Source organism: Castor canadensis, chromosome 1 (genome assembly GCF_047511655.1).
Source record: "Castor canadensis chromosome 1, mCasCan1.hap1v2, whole genome shotgun sequence".
Lineage (NCBI taxonomy): Eukaryota > Metazoa > Chordata > Mammalia > Rodentia > Castoridae > Castor > Castor canadensis.
This window is the reverse complement of record NC_133386.1, coordinates 16,348,198-16,366,660: the sequence shown is the minus strand read 5'-3', so window position 1 is coordinate 16,366,660 and position 18,463 is coordinate 16,348,198. Positions and strand designations below refer to the sequence as shown.

The 18,463-nt window shown below is 37.6% G+C and overlaps 1 protein-coding gene across 2 annotated transcripts in view; it reads right to left on the bottom strand.

Annotated features, from left to right (window-relative positions):
• The window catches only part of Ppil4 (peptidylprolyl isomerase like 4), a 41,111-nt gene that overhangs the window by 9,897 nt on the left and 12,751 nt on the right, over positions 1–18,463 (bottom strand). Inside the window, exons 8-11 of one of the 2 annotated variants that reach the window (XM_074072392.1) lie at positions 14,079–14,203; positions 12,808–12,874; positions 6,212–6,323; positions 1,140–1,236 (exon numbers count right to left, since the gene is read on the bottom strand). In XM_074072392.1, coding sequence (XP_073928493.1) covers positions 1,140–1,236; positions 6,212–6,323; positions 12,808–12,874; positions 14,079–14,203 — 401 coding nt within the window. The remainder of the gene's footprint in view (positions 1–1,139; positions 1,237–6,211; positions 6,324–12,807; positions 12,875–14,078; positions 14,204–18,463) is intronic. The other variant, XM_074072394.1, reaches the window with a different exon arrangement.

Below are 18,463 nucleotides of genomic sequence, written 5' to 3'. Positions count from 1 at the left end.
TCTGAAAAATAACTAAAACCAAAAAGGTGTGGTTCAAGTGGTGGAGCGCCTGCCTAGCAAGCACAAGGCTCTGAGTTCAAACCCCAGCGCTGCCAAAACAACAACAAAAAAAACCCTCAAGGGTATTCCATCCATACCTTTTATGATTTTGAGCTTTTAATCATACACCCTGTAATGTTGCTCTTTTCAGACTAAACCTCCGCTGTTGATCAGACTACCTGTGAAAACTTCTCTGTATGCTGATGTTGGCAGTGCCCTTCAGACTTTACCTAGCTCTAACACCTCACAATGCTTTATGCACTGCAGACATTCAACACATCTTAAACATGACTATATAAAGGTCAACCTGATACTCATCTCTTCTTGATGAATGCTTATAAAGGAAATGCCTACATACCATAGGAAAAGGGAACATCTGAAACACCAACAGCAACTAGGAAACAAAGACACCATTTACCAGAAATGATCATAAAAGAAATCACCTTTGCAATGTGTGGAGTGATAACTTTATAATGGGAAAACTCAGTTGAATAAATGAAAATGACATAATATGAACAGTATGTTTCATTGCTTTTGACATGTCTCAACCTAAACTTGGAAGAACCAGATACAGTCGGTCAAGTCGATGGATTTCTTTTTAATACTAAGTCAACTCTTGCACACAAAAATCTTTCCCTAACAAATCTTTGTTTCTAAAATGACAATATATTAGGCAGAAAAAAGCAACCTAATCTTGTAACAAAGAACTATAGGATTTTACTACCTAGATAAGGAAGTTTAAACATAAGAGAATGATTGGCACAGAAAAATTCTGATAATAAGGACTCTAAAACATTACTATATGCAGACAATAAAATCTCCTGGGAATAAGGCACTTCCTACTGCTAAGAAGAAAGGTAAAAGATTTAGGCTAAAGCTTCCTTTAAACCCAATTTTCTCCATAATACAGGGTATATGAAAAAGCAAAATACATGTAATGACAAATGATAACAATAAACTAAGTTATTCCTTCACTAATGATCTAGACTCAAGAACCTTGTCTTCAATTGCCTTCATGACTTTTTTTAACATATCACACAGTATTCTATAAAGAGCAGATGATCAATACACACTGATTAACTGATTTTTGTTAAGGATACTCCTGTTTGGGCTTTACTTTATCTTTTAGAACCAAATTGGATGATATATCCTGTTCTTTTTCATACTCCTTGAAATCACTCTTGGTATATTTTCCACCTATTTATTAAGGAAAATAAAAGAGTTTAGTTAGAAAAATCAGCTAATTACTCAGGAACAATAACTATGTTATAAAAATATAAGTGTTACTGTATAAGTGACATATAGTGAGAGATAGAAAAAGGGAGGAAGAGTAGAAGAGCCACAGTAATTCAATCTCTATTATTATTCTAACTGACACCAAGTATCCATTTTGCTCGATAGCCATAGGCTGCCACCTAATGATATGTGTAAATATTGCACCAAATTTTCAAATAAATTATACACCAATACTGCTGTGGGATTTTTGTTGTTTGTCTATTTTGGTTTTGGTTTTGGTGGTACTGGAGTTTGAACTCAGGGCCTCACGCTTGCCAGGCAGGAACCCTACAATACTGCAGTGTTTAAGCAGAGAACTAAGCCTATGAGAACATTAAGTACAACAGAAAACCAAAGACTTGGGATCTAAGTACGGAAGACGTGAGACTCTAAAGATCTCTGATCTGTCTCCTGTAGAGCAGCAGACACACAGGAGAAAGCAGAATGTGTAACAATGTTCAACAGAGATGTGAAAGAAAACGATTGACAAGAACACCAAAAAAAAACCATCTCTGCTTTCAAATTCTGACATTTAAGCACCTCTATTTCTCCCAAAGTACCAAGTATGAAATCAACAATCCCTTTGGGAAAGTAAGACTACTGTCACATTCTGACCATCCTACCTGATGAAGACTCAGTTTCCACCCACATCCCAGACCTGCTGGCTGATCTGCCTTCGCTCACACCAGAAAATACTTCATGTGGGAACACTTCCAACAGAAGGGTCCTACTTCATTATTCAAGGAAAGCAAATGGAAGGTACGCAGAGAGATGTTTGGATTGTAAATCCTATATCCTTGACTGAGTTTGAAAGAAGGGGAAACATAAATGGCAGATGGAGGAGATGACAAAGACAAGGTGAAACTACATGGTGAGTCTAGAGACTCTGAAGACACAGTGCCTGGCAGACAATGTTTCATATACTGTTAGACTACTCCAGAGCTAAGAGAACTGGAAGTAGTAAGAAGCATTCACCTTTTATCACTAAAGGACATTTACTATGTGCCTCCCATTAGAAGTTCATTATAGATAGGTGGTTATGGAATGGTAGAAGGGCAACAGATTAAAATGAGAGGTCCCAAATTCAAGTCCTAACTCTAAGCCAGCTGTGGTGATATACACCTGTAACCCTGAGAGACTAAAATAGGACGATTGTGAGTTTGAGGCCAGCCTGGGCTACATAGCAAAACCCTGCCTAATCAAAACAAAAAAATAAACAAATCTTGATTTTAGTGGGGGGCCCAAGGTTAAGATGCTTCAATTCTGTATAATTCATTCTCAAAAATGAATGAACTAAAAATAGACCCCAGTCAAAATGCCTGTCATCAAGAACACAAACAACAAATGGTGGCGAGGATTTGAAAAAAAGGAACCCTTATACACTCTTAGTAGGGATGTAAGTTAGTACAACCACTATGGAAAGCAGTATGGAGGTTCCACAAAAACCTAAAAGTAGAGTTACCTACCATATGATCCAGCAATACCACTCCTGGCACATACAGGATACAATAAAGACACCTGCACACCCATGTTTACTGTACCACTGTTCACAACAGCCAAGCTATGGAAACAGTCCAGATGCCTACAACTACAGAATGGATTCAGAAAATATGGTGTAATGGATTATTATTCAGCCATAAAGATGGATGAAATTATGTTGTTTGTAGGTAAATGGATGGAATTGAAGATCAGCATGTTAAGCAAAGTAAGCCAGGGCCAGAAAGATGAAGGTCACGTTTTATCTCATGTGTGGAAGACAGACCTAAAAGATAAACTTGTACACAAATACACAAAAACATGATCACACTCACACACACACAATAATAATGTGACTATTTGAGGGGACTAGGGAGGAAAGAGAGGAAAAGAGAATGATAGAGTGAATAATATTGAAATAATTTGCATCTGTAAATGAAGATAGCATAACAAAATACACTGAAAGCTGTGGAATAATGGGAGGGGAGGGTGAAGGGACAGAGAAAGAGAGAGTAATAGAAGGGGTTAATCTGATTAAAGTACAATATAGTCACATGTGAAACACCACAGTGAAGTCCCTTTGAACAACGAATATATATTTTTAAAAATGCAGGCCAGGAATGTAAAACAGGTCCTGTTCGGGGGTAGGTACCAGCAGTGGGGGGAGGAGGGTGAACCAAGAGAGTGAACATGGTTGATATACTTTATATATCTGTATGAAAATAGAACAGTGAAACTGTTGCAATGATTTTTAAGTAAGGGGGAGGAGATCAGAAAGAATGACGGTGGGGATGAACCTAACCAAAGTACATGGTACACATACAAGGAAATGTCACAATGAAATCCCCTGCACAACTAGTATATGCTAAAACAAATGTAAAAAATAAAATAGAAATAGTGCCAACATTTCACAGAGCTGTTAAAATCATCAAATAACAGTGCAAAGGAAAGTACTGAGCACTATGAATGACATGTAATGCATATCCAGTTTTTAAAATGTGAGTCATTAATATATTTTTTATAAAATTATCTCAGAATTAACTAATATTAACAATAAACTATATTTATGATGGCACAGGTGAAACCTGTCTCCCCTAGGTGACATTTTATTTTGGGGAAAAAAAAATGAAGACATTCACTTAAAAGTTTTCTTGTGCAAGGCTCTGGGTTTAATCCCTAGAACCAAGCCAAACACAACAAAAAAGTGACCTTGTAAATCCACTGAGTTGAAATAAGGAACTAAGACCGTAGTACCATTTCTTCAATGGGTGAGGGAGTCCGGAGAATTGAAAGATGAAAACTCTAATTAGATGTAGGGTCTGTCTAAATTAACAGATTGTGTGCCTGGGCAAATCATGTCACAAGATCATGCCTTAACCTCATCTCAATGTGCAATGACAGTTGTCATATTTATCTCATACATTTGAAACAAGTAATAAAAGTGATAAAAGTAAACGAACTCTGGGAAAAACTGCCCACTTAAGAGCCACTTACTACTGGCCGGCCAGAAGTGCATCACTACTTCCTGGACGTGCTTGTGAGGTTCTTTCAACCGCAACATTGTAAGTACAACATGTGACAAATACACCAATTCAGTTCTCACTAATCACTCAAAAAGGCACTGGCAAACATTCATGTGTTCTAGTAACAAAGAAGGTTCAGGAAGCTGACAGTGCAAATCCAAGTCACTCTCCTATCTCAGTGGTCAAGGCTTCCACTGGCCTTCCTTGCCAACTCCAGTCACTAATATTTCTCCCTTCTTTGGACTCCTAGACGGTGGAACAATCAACCAAATAATATAGCCCTTCCCCGACAAATAGTGCTATTCTTTTCTTATTAAAACATAAAAAAAAAATTCACTAAACTCATGGGAAATAAAAGTGTTAAAGTAATAGGGCTGGGGGCATGGCTCCAGTGGTAGAGCCCCTGCTAGCAAGCATAAGGCTCTGAGATCAAGCCTCAGTACTTAAAAAAAAAAGTCATCTTAAAATTGCTGGTAAAATTTACCATGAATTACTACCAAAGTGAAACTTTTCAAAAAGATCATATCAAAAACAAAAAAATTCAGCTAGAGGTAAAGTTCATTTGTAGAGTGCATGCTTTTAGTATATGCAATGTCTGTAAGTTCAGTCACTAGCACCAAAAAGAAAAAAAAAAGTTAATTAAAACACAAATGTTGGGTGTGTTGACACATGCTGTAATCCTAGCACTCATAAGGCTGAGGCAGGAAGATGGGGATTCTGAGGTTACCCTGGCCCACACTGTGAAACTGTCTCAAAACTCTAAAATACTAGCTTCATGGGTGGCACATTTCCACAATCCCAGCTATGCAGGAGGCAAAGATGAGAGGATCGCAGTTTGAGGCCAGCCTGGGCAAAAAAGTTAGTGATACTCAATCTTAACAACAAAACAGGCATGCATGGTGGTGCACACATGTGATCCCAGCTATGTGGGAGGCTTAAGTAGGAGGATCATGGTATGAGGCCAGCCCTGAGCAAACAGCACAAGACCTTACCTAGAAAACAGACTGAAAGCAAAAAGGACTGGGGTGTGGCTCAAGTGACAGACTGCTTGCCTAGCAACTGCAAGGCCCTAAGTTCAAAACCCTAGTATTACCCCCCACAAAAAAATCCACAAAATAAAATAAAACCAAATACTCATACTTATTCAGCATAAAACAGACCTAACCTTAAGTCTAGCATGCCTCCTCAGGAATATGACATGTCTACATGCCACATGCGGGAAATGTCATGCACACAGAGATAATGCATGAGTGAAAATCTGGAAACTCCTGATGGCCCATTAATAGAACCAGTTCAAAATATTATGACGCACACACTGAACAGAAGATCAAGAAGCTGATGAAAAGAATGAGTTTGGTATTTTATGTACTGATATGAAATGACCTCTTAAGACACTGCCCAATGACAAATGCAAGACAGACAAATGGTATGTATAATCTGTGTTCTTTGTGCTTTCCTTTTTTTAAAAGGAGGGAAAAAATATATATATATATCTGCATGTGTATTTAAAGAATATATGTGGACAAAGCACAAGAGCAAGGGTGTGGGGGGAGGGGGAAGATGACCTAAACAATGTATGCACATATGAATAAATGAATAAATAAACCAAAAAAAAAAAAAAGCCCAAGTGCAAGGCCCTGAGTTCAAACCCCAGTAAAGAAAAAGAAAGCAAAAAGAATATATGTGGAAAGTTACATAAGAAATAGGTAACAGTCACTTCTGAGAAAAGAAACTGGGTGTGAGAAGAAGGAGTAGAAGAGATCTTCATCTTGAGCCTTCTTTGGATCTTTTCAGTATTATACCATATGACAACTAAAACAAGCAAACTAACTCTTTAAAAAAGTTTTGTATCTAAAAAAATCAAATTTCAATAAAGTCAAGAAGATAAACCAACATACCTTTTCCTTTCCACTTAACCTTTGCAACAGACTGGCTAAAATCCACGTGTATTCTTCTATCATCTATAAGTACATTGTCCATTTTGAAGAATGCTTTCTCACAATCTTCTTCCTGATAGTAATTATGAAGACTCAAGCATAAATATGTATGGAAAAGATCTCTATAGCTAAAACAAATATTGAAAATACAAAGTCTACTGTTACAAAATATATTTGAATACTTTTTATACAGAAGATATCATTAATGAAATGTACCTATTATCTCAATTAATCCTGGTAACAACGCTATGAAGTACTATCATTACATCCATTTTCTCAGTAGCCAAAGATCACAAAGTTGGCAAGGATCAGAGCCAGGATAGTTTTTTTTGTTTTTTTTTTTTGATGGCATGAAGGGTTGAACTTAGGGCCTCACAGCTGCTGGGTGGGCACTCTACCACTTGAGCTACACCTCCAGTGCTTTTTGTTCCAGTTATTTTTGATATGGGTCTCACTTTATGCCCAGCCAGCCTGGACTGATGTCCTATTTTTCACCAATTAGCTGTGATGACAGGCGAGTACCACCATGTCCAGCCATTGGTTGAGGTGGGGTCTTGTGAACCACTCCCCCACTCCTCGCACTCAAACATGTGCCTCCCAACATATGCCTCCCAAGTGCCTTAAGCCACTGCACCTGGCAGAGCCTGGGTTTTTAATTGAGGCAGTCTGATTGCAGTGGACATATATGCACTTACCAATTGTGTTGTGTACAGTTGTATTATACTACAATCTTTTTTACCCAAAATTCAAAAATAGGGTTAAGTAGATAAGAGTGCCTGCCTAGTAAGCATCGGGCCCTGAGTTCAAACCCCAGTGCAAAAAAAAAAAAAAGTGAAATTTATTTCTTAAATCTGGTGTTAGAAGCAATTTGGCAGGGACTAGGGATAGAGTTCAGTGGTAGATATGTACTAAGCATACACACAAAGCCCTAGGGAAATCCCCAGAACAAAAGCAAAAACAATCCCCCACTCTCCCCTCAACAATGGCTGCCCTAATGGGAGGCTACTGGCTGCCTTCTTAAAATCCAATTAGTATGAATATTCATTTTCACTAAAGAAACATTTTTGTAATTAATTACAGAATGCTGGCCCAGCAGGGTATTACATACTCCACAGATGTAATGTGACTGTGTATCTATATACACAGTACACCTTTCTAAATTCTAAATTAAAAAACATAGCTATAGGGCCTGTGACACCAAGATCTGTACTACACAAGAAGCTTTCCTATTGGTAACTTCACAAATTTCAAAACTCTGTTTCTGACATCTGAAGACTACAGTAATACATTTCAACCTGGAACCAATCAATTTTCTTCTATATTCCTGGAAATTTATTCTTCAGTCTGTTTATAATTGCTAGAGACAATTCAAAGAGAAGCATATAAAAAACTAATTATAGCCATTTTTATATACAATGTATATCAAGAATTAAATGGATAGGTGGGTGCCAGTAGCTCACCCTGTAATCCTAGCTACTCAGTAGGCAGAGATCAGAAAGATAGCAGTTCAAAGCCAGCCTGGGCAAATAGTTCACAAGACCCTATCTCTAAAATAACCAAAACAAAAAAGGGCTGGTGGAGTGGCTCATATGGTAGAGTGCCTGCCTAGCACGTGTGAACCCCTGAGATGAAACCCCAGTACCGCATCCCACCAAAAAAGAATTAAATGGATCATAAATTCTATGAAGACATAAACAAAGCTTTACTGCTCTTTCTAGCTACATCTTTTAGAACATCATCTAGCACAAGATACACAAACAATTTTAAGTTTGATAAACCTGATTTTTACACCTGGGCAGGTATAATTCCATCACTCTGCCATTTTCCCAAGGAAAAAGTTCTCAGTTCATTTTTATAGGTACCGTTTACAAATACTCAGTTTACTTATACCTAAACAATAATTGAGACTGATTCAAAAATATGTATGGAAATGCAAAAGACAAAAATACCCAAGACAGTTTTTAAGAATAACAAAGTTAGGGAACTCACATTATAAGATATCAAGACATTATAAACCTATTAAAACAATATAACAGTGGTACAAGAATAGACAAACTGTACCTGTGCAATTGTTCAGCAACCAGAATCATATTTTACACATACATGCATGCCTGATTTATAACAAAGGGGGTCCTGCAGAGCTGTAGGACTAAGACAAACTTTTTACTAAATGGTACTGGGTCACTTGGCTATCCAATATAAAAAAATTTAATGTGTAAAAATACATGTAACATGCAATCAAATCACAGATCCAAATAGGAAATAATCTCACAACAGTTTCTAAAAATAACACAGGAAAATATCTTCATGATTTTGGAGTAGGCAAAGACTTTTTTAAACAGGCCATATAAAAGAAGAAAAATATTTAAAAATTAAACTAAATTAAAATTAGAAATTTCTATTTATCAAAAGACAATACACATGACTGAATAGATTAAAAATCAATATCCAATCAGGTGCTATCAAAGAGAAACTGAACTCACTGGCAAAGACACATAGATTCAAAGTGAAAGGATGGAAAACAATATTCTAAGCAAATAAATTCAAAAGCAAGCAGGAGTAGCTATACGTTTATCTGACAAAGCAGACTTCAAATCAAAATTACTCAGGATAAAGAAGGCCATTATTTACTAATAAAAGCAACAATCCATCAAGAAGATATAATTACAAACATTTATGTGCCAAATGTTAGTGTACCCAAGAAACACTACTAGACATAAAGGAACAGATAGGTCCAGATATTATAATAGTGGGTGACTTCAAAATCCCACTCTCATTAATAGATCATCTAGACTAAAAAAACCCAAACAAAGGAACAAATATCAGATGGACAGAATATTCAACCCAACAGCTGCAAAATATACTCCCCTTCTTAGAAGCCCATGGAACTTTGTCCAAAATAAACCATATTTTAAGTCACAAAACAAGTCTTAACAAATACAAAAAAATAATAATTTTCTTGTATTTTATCAGGTCATAATGGGATAAAATTAGAAATCAATATCGACAAATAACAGAAAACATAAGTGCATGGAGAGTGAGCTATGTACTTTTGAATGAAGTACACGGCAGAAATCAGGAGGAAATTTAAAAATTTCTAGAACCAAGTGAAAATGAAAACACAAGTTACAACCAGGCACAATGGCTCATGCCCAGAATCCTAGCTACTTGGGAGGCAGAGGCTAGGGAGGATCCTGGTTCCAGGTCACCTGAACAAAAAGTTCACAAGACCCCATTCTCAACCAAAAATGAAAGAGATGGGAGTAATGGTAGGCACCTGTCAGCCCAGCTACATGGGAAGCATTAATAGGAGGATCACAGTCCACATCAGCCAGGCATAAATGCAAGACCATATTTCAAAAACAACCAAAGTACCAGGTGTCAATGGCTCACACCTGTAATCCTAGCTATTGGGAGGCTAAGATGGAACTGAGGTTTGAGGCCAGCCAGGAGAAAGAGTTCTTGAGATCCCAACTCCAAAACAACTAGAGCAAAATGGACTGGTAATGTAGCTCAAGCAGTAGAGTGCCTGCCTGCCTAGCAAGCATAAGGCCCTGAGTTCAAATCCCAGTCCCACCAAAAGTGATAAATAACCAAAGCAAAAAAAAAAAAGAAAAGAAAATAGAACTTACTCAAACCTTTGAGATGCAGCAAAGACAGGCCTAAAAGCAAAGTTAATAGTTCTGAGTACCTACAATGAAAAATCAGACACAGGGCTGGCAGAGTGGCTCAAGTGGCAGAGTGCCTGCCTAGCAAGCAGGAGGCCCTGAGTTCAAACCCCAGTACCACCAAAAAAAAAATAAAATAAAATAAATAAATAAGAAGAAGAAAGAAAAAGAAAAACAGAACAATAAGGCAAGAAAAGGGATGCAAATAGGAAAGGAAGAAGCCAAATTATCCTTATTTGTAGATGATATAGAAGAAATGGATAAGTTTCTATATACATATGACCTACCAAAATTGAACCAAGAGGCTACAAAAATTTAAAAAGATCTATAACAAACAATGTCCTACATGAGTGTGGCTCAAGTGGTAGAGCATCTGCCTAGCAAGCTCAAGGCCTTGAGTTCAACCCTCCCCAACCCCCCAAATAAAAAACAGGACCTGAAATACTCTATCAGAAAACTCTTAGATCTGATAAACACTTTCAACAAAGTAACAGGATATAAAAATCAACATATAAAAATTAGTAGCTTTTCTATATACCAATAATAGACATGCTGAGAAAGAACTCAAGAAAACAATCCCATTCACATAGTCTTAAAAAAAAAAAGAAAGAAAAAGAAAATAGGCATAAACCTAACCAAGAAGGTAAAAAGGCTTCTACAATGAAAACTATAAAACACTGAAGAAAGAAATTGAACAAGACAATCAAAGATGGACAGACTACCCCACGTTCACAGATAGGTAGAATTAATACTGGGAAAATGGGTTTATTACATATTCAATGCAATCTCCATCCAATTCCAAAGATATTCCTTACAGAACTAGAAAAAAAAATTCTAAAATTCATATGGAAGCCTAAAAGACCCCAAATAGCCAAAGCAATCCTGAGCAAAAAGAGCAACACTGAGCACTGGGGACACTGTTCAAGTGGTAGAGCACCTGCCTTGCAAGCATGAGGTCCTGAGTTCAAACCCCAATACCACCAAAAGCAAAAACAAAAAAACCTGACTAATAAAAAGAGCAATACTGAAAGCATCACAATTCCAGACTGCAAATTATACCTCAGAGCCACAGTATCAAAACATACAGAGCTGGCACAAAAGGAGACATGTAGACCAATGGAATAGAAGAGAAGACCCAGAAATAAATGCATGGTGCTACAGCCACCTGATTCTTGACAAAGGGACCAAAAACAAAGATTGGAGAAAAGAATCTTTCAACAAATGGTGCTGGGAAAACAAATCTTCCACGTAGAAGACTGATTCTAGATCCCTATCTCTGACGGAGCATAAAAATCAGTTCAAAATGGATCAAAGAAAGGAATGTAAGATATGTGCCAACATGCAGCAAGACATATAGAACTGTTCCTGAATTCAACAATGGGCACCAGCAATAGGGCTTATAGCAGCCAGGTGGTGCGGGGAATGAGGGTGTCCGTGGCCTCGGCCACTTAGAGCCAGCCAGTGAGTGGCTGCCATGGGGCCAGCTATAGGTGTCACAGGTTGGATATGACTAGTTTTGTAGTAGCATTTAAGTTGTTTCGATCCAATTTTCACAGGCAGCCAATAAGCAGTGAAGAGACAAATTTATAACTCTAGAGGAAGCTGTGGGACCCATTTTGCATGATGAGTTAGGAAATCTGTATTAAAAAAATTACCTCTTCAAAAAACAAAAAGAAGAAGAAAGTGATGTAAGATGTGAAACTTTTAAACTACTACAAGAAAACATAGACAAAACACTTGACAATACAGGCACAGGAACGCCTTTCTAAATAGGATTCCAGTAACTCAGGAAATAAAGAAATTACAAATAGGATTGCATCAAATTCAAAAGCTTATGCACAGCAAAGGAAACAATTCCCAGAAAGAAAAGACAGCTGCTGACAGAATGAGAGAAAAGTTTTATCAGTTCCCCTCAACAGGGGATTAATGTCCAGAATATATAAAGAACTCAAAATAACCTAATCAACATTTGAGCAAATGAACTGGACAGTTCTCAAAAGAAGTACAAATGGCCAATAAATACATTAAAAAGTTCAGCATCTTTAACAACCAGCAAAATGCAAATCAAAACTACAAGATAAGATTCCATCTCATCCTAGAATGAGACATCAAGACAGCCAGATGTAGTGGACAATTCCAGCTACTCAGGAAACAAGAGGATCACGGTTCAAATCCAGACCAGACAGAAAGTTACCGAGATCCTATCTCAACAAACAAGCCAGGTAAGGTGGTGCACTCCTGAGACCCCAGGTACACAGATGAAGGAAAAAGGATCATGGTCCAAGGCTAGCCAAGGCAAAAGTCAGAGACCCTATGTAAAGGACAAAACTGAAGTAAAAAGGGCTAGGGGGTGTGGTTCACAAGGTAGAGCACTTGCAGCCCAGAGTACCACCAAAAAAACCCAGAAAACAAAAAACAAATAAATGTTGGCTGGGTGCTGGTGCATCATACTTGTAATTCTAGCTACTTGGGAACCTGTGATCTGGAGGATCATAGTTCAAGGCCAGCCTGAGCAAATAATTTATGAAGACTCCCTCCCTCCAAAATAAACAGCAGATGTGGCTCAAGTGGTAGAGTGCCTGCTTTGCAAGCGTGAAGCCCTGAGTTCAAACTCCAAGCCCACCATAAAAGTAAAATAAAATAAAACAAACACAAAAAAATAAAGGTGAAACATGTCAAAACAAACAGAAGAACCTCAAAACAGCCAAGCATGTATGATGACATGCACCTGTAGTTTATAGCTACTCAGGAAGCTAAGGAGGAGAATCACTAATTTGAGACCAGCCTGGGCAGTGCAGCAAAGCCCGATCTCCAACAACGAAAGTAAATAAATTAAAATAAAATAAACACCAAACCTAACATATCTGTACTATGACATTTATAACATACCTTTTCAAATTCAATAAAAGCATAACAGAGGGACTCTCCTGTTTTCCAATCCCGAATAACTTCACAACTGAAAGAAAATTTTGAAAAATGACATAAAAAAACCATACATTCTCTTCAAAATGGAAAAGTAAAATAAGCCAGTCATTAGAAGGTAAAATTAAACTCAAAACTGTAGTTTCCAAATTTCTTCAAAAATAATTCTTTTTCAAAATATAATTCATAAATCCAGTAACTAAATTACCTAAATTCTACTCTAAATGGCCTATCTAGACCCATAGTCCTATATTCCCTAAATGCTGAAAAAAAGACTAGAATAAAAACATTTAAGTTGGCGGGAGGCATGGCTCAAGTGGAAGAGGGCCTGCCTAGTAAGTGTGAGGCCCTGAGTTTAAACCCTAGTACCATCAAAAAACAAAAGCTGTTAAAAATTTTTTTAAATTTTAATGCATTTCTAGTCCAAATTCAGATGAGTTATAGAATATCTGCTACTTCAGCCTGATGCCTTTGACTCATGCCTGTAATCCTAGCTATTCCGGAGGCAGAGATCAGGAGGATCACAGTTCAAAGTCAGCCCAGGCAAATAGCTTGTGAGACCCTATCTGAAGAAACCCATCACTCCACTGGTGGAGTGGCTCAATGTATAGGTGCTGAGTTCAAACTCCAGTGCTGGAAAAAAAATTCTGCTATTTTAGAATAATGTATGCATATTCATAAATGTCTACCCTTTGGAATCTAATATAAATGAAGCTCAAGTTTAACAATGTAAGTTCTAATACACAGAAGTCATCTACCACAGAAATAATCAACTGAAAGGGCCAGTAAGCTACAGCTGAAAGCACCTGGCTTATCTCTTTCCCCATGTATCTTTAAGTCTCATTTTTAAAAACATGAAGCTGACTGGGCACCTGTAACCCTAGCTACTCAGGAGGATAAGGTTCAAAGTTAGCCTGAACAAATAGTTCGAGAGACTCTATCTCAAAAATACCCAACACAAGAAAGTGCTGGCAGAGTGGCTCAAGTGATATAGCATCTGCCAGACAAACATGAGGCCCTGAGTTCAAATTCTAATACCCCCCTAAAAAATAGTAATAATTCATTTGTGTATGTATAAACACACTTTCCTTCCCTACTGTCCAAACACTAACTCATAAAAATTCACCTGTGAAAGGTCACCCAACGCTGATAGATACACCAAAAAAAAATGTCATTAGAAAAACCACATACTAATACATAGATATTCCTAATTTCTTTTCACTGCTTCTATGGATTACCTTCTTATTGGCCCAAATCTTGAGAATATAATTTCCAGATCCTCATCTGTGGTCACTGGATTCAATTTACACACAAACAGTACATTTTCTGGAGGTTTAATATCTGCATCAGGTAGGTCTCCCACCTAAATTATAAATAAACAAGAATACAAATAAATTCTTTTATTTAGTTTCCATTTTACATACTTTATCCAAGCCCACAACACTGACTTCCCTAAAAAAATCTCAATTTATGTCATAAACTATAGGCTAGGGAAAGAAATCTAAGACTTCAAAATTTAAAACTATACTTTTCCTGGTATTAATATTAATAGTTAATATTTGCCCAACTCATACTTAGTGTGAGTACTGTAGGAGGTGCTTCAAATACATTATTAATACTTAAAACAATCCTGCAGTTGCCTTTTTTTTCCCCCAGGAGTAAAGTGAGAGAGTTTATTGAGATAGAAAAGTATAAAGTGGGAGAGCAGAGCCCCCTGAGTTTGGGGGAGGGTCCCAAAAGAGGGTGCCCCAATTTTAATTTTAAAGGTAAGTCAAGTGAAATTCAAAAGGGACAAGCAAGTAACTTGCCCAAAGCCACACAGTAGTAAACACCAGAGTGGAGACTTGAACCTGGATGTATCTGGCTTCGAAGTCCCAAACGTATTCCTGCTTTTCCTTTTCTCTAGTATTTGATAGCTTTTTAAGAGGAGAAGAATCCATGTAAAGTATCTCTAAGTTATAAAGCATAAAAAGAAAAACCACCCATGATGTCACCACTCAGAGCAGAAACTAATACACCCCCTGGACCCACTACTTCTCTCATCAGACGTCAAGAATGTCTAACTTTTGATTTTCCTTTTTGCCTATTGCCTTGGACAGTTTTAGTTTTACCATATACATATGCAGCCCTAAATTATTTAGTTTTGCTTGTTTCTGAACTTTGGAAAAATATGAGCGTATTGAATTTAGCCTTCTCTCATTTGTAATGCCAATTCTTTCTACATTGTTGTTCAATGTGGAATTGTAGCAATTCCTAAATAGTGTTTCTAGGTTTTTTCTCTTTCTTTTATTTTTGTTTTTTTAAGACAGGGTCTCACTATATAACCCAGGCTGGCCTAGAACTCGAAATCCTCTTGTCTTCATTTCCCAAGTGCTGGGATTAGAGACATGCACCACCACATAAGCTTAGATTTTTTTTTTAAACTCTCAAACTTTGGCCTTCTACGTCAGCCAGACTCCAGTCAACTTCAGTTGACCACTATACTACACAGAGCACATCTCTTCCTACTGAAGAACCAGCGAGGAACCATAATGACAGTATTGGTTTCATTGTGGAAAAATTGTATTCTCCATGAGAAATAATATTCCTTTATACATATACTTGAGAACTCTCAGAGATAATTTCTAATAAGATAATCATGTAAAGCATCTCCTCTTGAATAAAGAAAACCTTGAAAAGCAGAGACAATAAGAAGCTACAGAGCTAGTTAAGAGCTGCTCAGTGTTTCTGCAGTCTATCAAAAGGCAACAATAAACCTATGCCCAACAAGAAGTAGCACAGTTGGACATGAAGGTGCATATCTGTAGTCCCAGCTACTAGAGAGGCTTAGATAGGAGGATACTTAAGGCCAGGAATTGAAGACCAACCTGGGCAACATAGCAAGACCCAGTCCTAAGGGGGAAAAATGTATAATAACACAGAAGAGGGAGAACTGAGTAAAAATTTCCAAATGTACTATAATGGCAGAAAGGTAACACAAATAAGAAACAAAGTGAGTTAAAAAAGAACTTGTAATATATATGACATAGTCAAAGATACATGAAAAATGTAAAATACTGACAACAACTATGAGGCTCAAAACTAACATTACAACCATTAATTGAACTATCATTATATCACACAAAGTAAAAGAAATGGATACTCTTATAAAACAGAAGATAAACCTGTTGATAGTGAGAATCAAAAAGATTTCCTATCTGAAAGGCTAAAAGCCAAAACACTAACATCATATACTAGCAAAGGTGTGGAGAACAGGAACTCTCATTCACTGCTAGTGAATGCAAAGCATACTGCCAGTTTGGAAGACAGTTTGGCAATTTCTTATAAAGCTAAGGGCCTGGTGAGGTGTCATGCCTGTAATCCTAGCTACTTAGGAAGCAGAGATGGGGAGGATTGTGCAGTTCAAGATCAGCCCAGGCAAAAAAGTTCCCAAGACCACCATCTCAACCAATAAAAGTTGAACATGGTGGTACATGCCTGCCATCCCAGCTAAGCAAGAAGCATAAATAGGAGGATCATTGTCCAGGCCAATGCAGGCAAAAAGTGAATCCCTATATGATAAATAACCAAAGCTTTTCAAAAGGACTGGCCCTGAGTTCAAACACCAAAAACAAAACTAAGCCATATCATCCAGCAACTGCATTACTAGGTATTTACTCAAATGTGTTGAAACATATGTCCACAGAAAAAGCTGCACACCAACATTTATGGCAAAGAGCTGTGGGTGTAGCTCAGTGGAAAAGCATTTTCCTAGCAGGCAAAGGCCCTTGGCTCAATCCCAAGCACTGAAAAAAATTGTTAATAGCAGCTTTATTTGGCAGCAACCAATGTATCTTTTAATAGGTGAATGGATAAACAAACTACGGTATATCCACAAAATGGAATATTATTTAGCAATCAAAGAAGCAAACTATCAAGCTATGTTGACATGGCAGAATCTTAAATGCATATGCTAAATTAAAGAAGCCAATCCAAAAAGACTACCTACTGTATGATTTTATCTACATGACACTTCAGAAAGGGCAAAGGTATGTAGACAGAAAGATCAGTGGTTGGCAGGGGCTGGAGTAGGGTAGGGTATGGGAAAAAGAGGTGCAGCACACAAACTCTAAAGTTGATACAGGAAAGAGTAGGAAATACTCTGGAGTTAGTAGGTATAGGTAAGAACTTCCTCAATGAAACCCCAGCAGCACAGCAACTAAGAGATAGCATAGATAAATGGGACCTCATAAAGCTAAAAAGCTTTTGTTCATCAAAGGAAATGGTCTCTAAACTGAAGAGAACACCCACAGAGTGGGAGAAAATATTTGCCAGCTATACATCAGACAAAGGACTGATAACCAGAATATATAGGGAACTTAAAAAACTAAATTCTCCTAAAACTAATGAACCAATAAAGAAATGGGCAAGTGAACTAAACAGAACTTTCTCAAAAGAAATAATTCAAATGGCCAAAAAATACATGAAAAAATGCTCACCATCTCTAGCAATAAAGGAAATGCAAATTAAAACCACACTAAGATTCCACCTCACCCCTGTTAGAATAGCCATCATTAGTAACACCACCAACAACAGGTGTTGGGGAGGATTCAAGGGAAAAAGGAACCCTCTTACACTGTTGGTGGGAATGTAAACTACTACAACCACTCTGGAAAAAAATTTGGAGGCTACTTAAAAAGCTAGACATTGATCTACCATTTGATCCAGCAATACCACTCTTGGGGATATACCCAAAAGACTGTGACACAGGTTACTCCAGAGGCACTTGCACACCCATGTTTATTGCGGCACTATTCACAATAGCCAAGTTATGGAAACAGCCAAGATGCCCCACCACCGACGAATGGATTAAGAAAATGTGGTATCTATACACAATGGAATTTTATGCAGCCATGAAGAAGAATGAAATGTTATCATTCGCTGGTAAATGGATGGAATTGGAGAACATCATTCTGAGTGAGGTTAGCCTGGCCCAAAAGACCAAAAATCGTATGCTCTCCCTCATATGTGGACATTAGATCAAGGGCAAACACAACAATGGGATTGGACTTTGAGCACATGATAAAAGCGAGAGCACACAAGGGAGGGGTGAGGATAGGTAAGACATCTAAAAAATTAGCTTGCATTTGTTGCCCTTAATGCAGAAAAACTAAAGCAGATACCTTAAAAGCAACTGAGGCCATTAGGAAAAGGGGACCAGGAACTAGAGAAAAGGTGAGATCAAAAAGAATTAACCTAGAAGGTAACACCCACGCACAGGAAATTAATGTGAGTCAATGCCCTGTATAGCTATCCTTATCTCAACCAGCAAAAACCCTTGTTCCTTCCTATTATGGCTTATACTCTCTCTACAACAAAATTAGAGATAAGGGCAAAATAGTTTCTGCTGGGTATTGAGGGGGTAGGGGGGAGAGGGAGGGGGCGGAGTGGGTGGTAAGGGAGGGGGCGGGGGCAGGGGGGAGAAATGACCCAAGCCTTGTATGCACATATGAATAATAAAATAAAAAAAAAAAAAGGAGAAGCCTCAGTGGGGCACCAGAGCAAAAAAAAAAGAGGTGCAGCACAGCACATTTTAGGTAAGTGAAACTATTCTACATGGGTCTATATAGTTGGATCCATATTT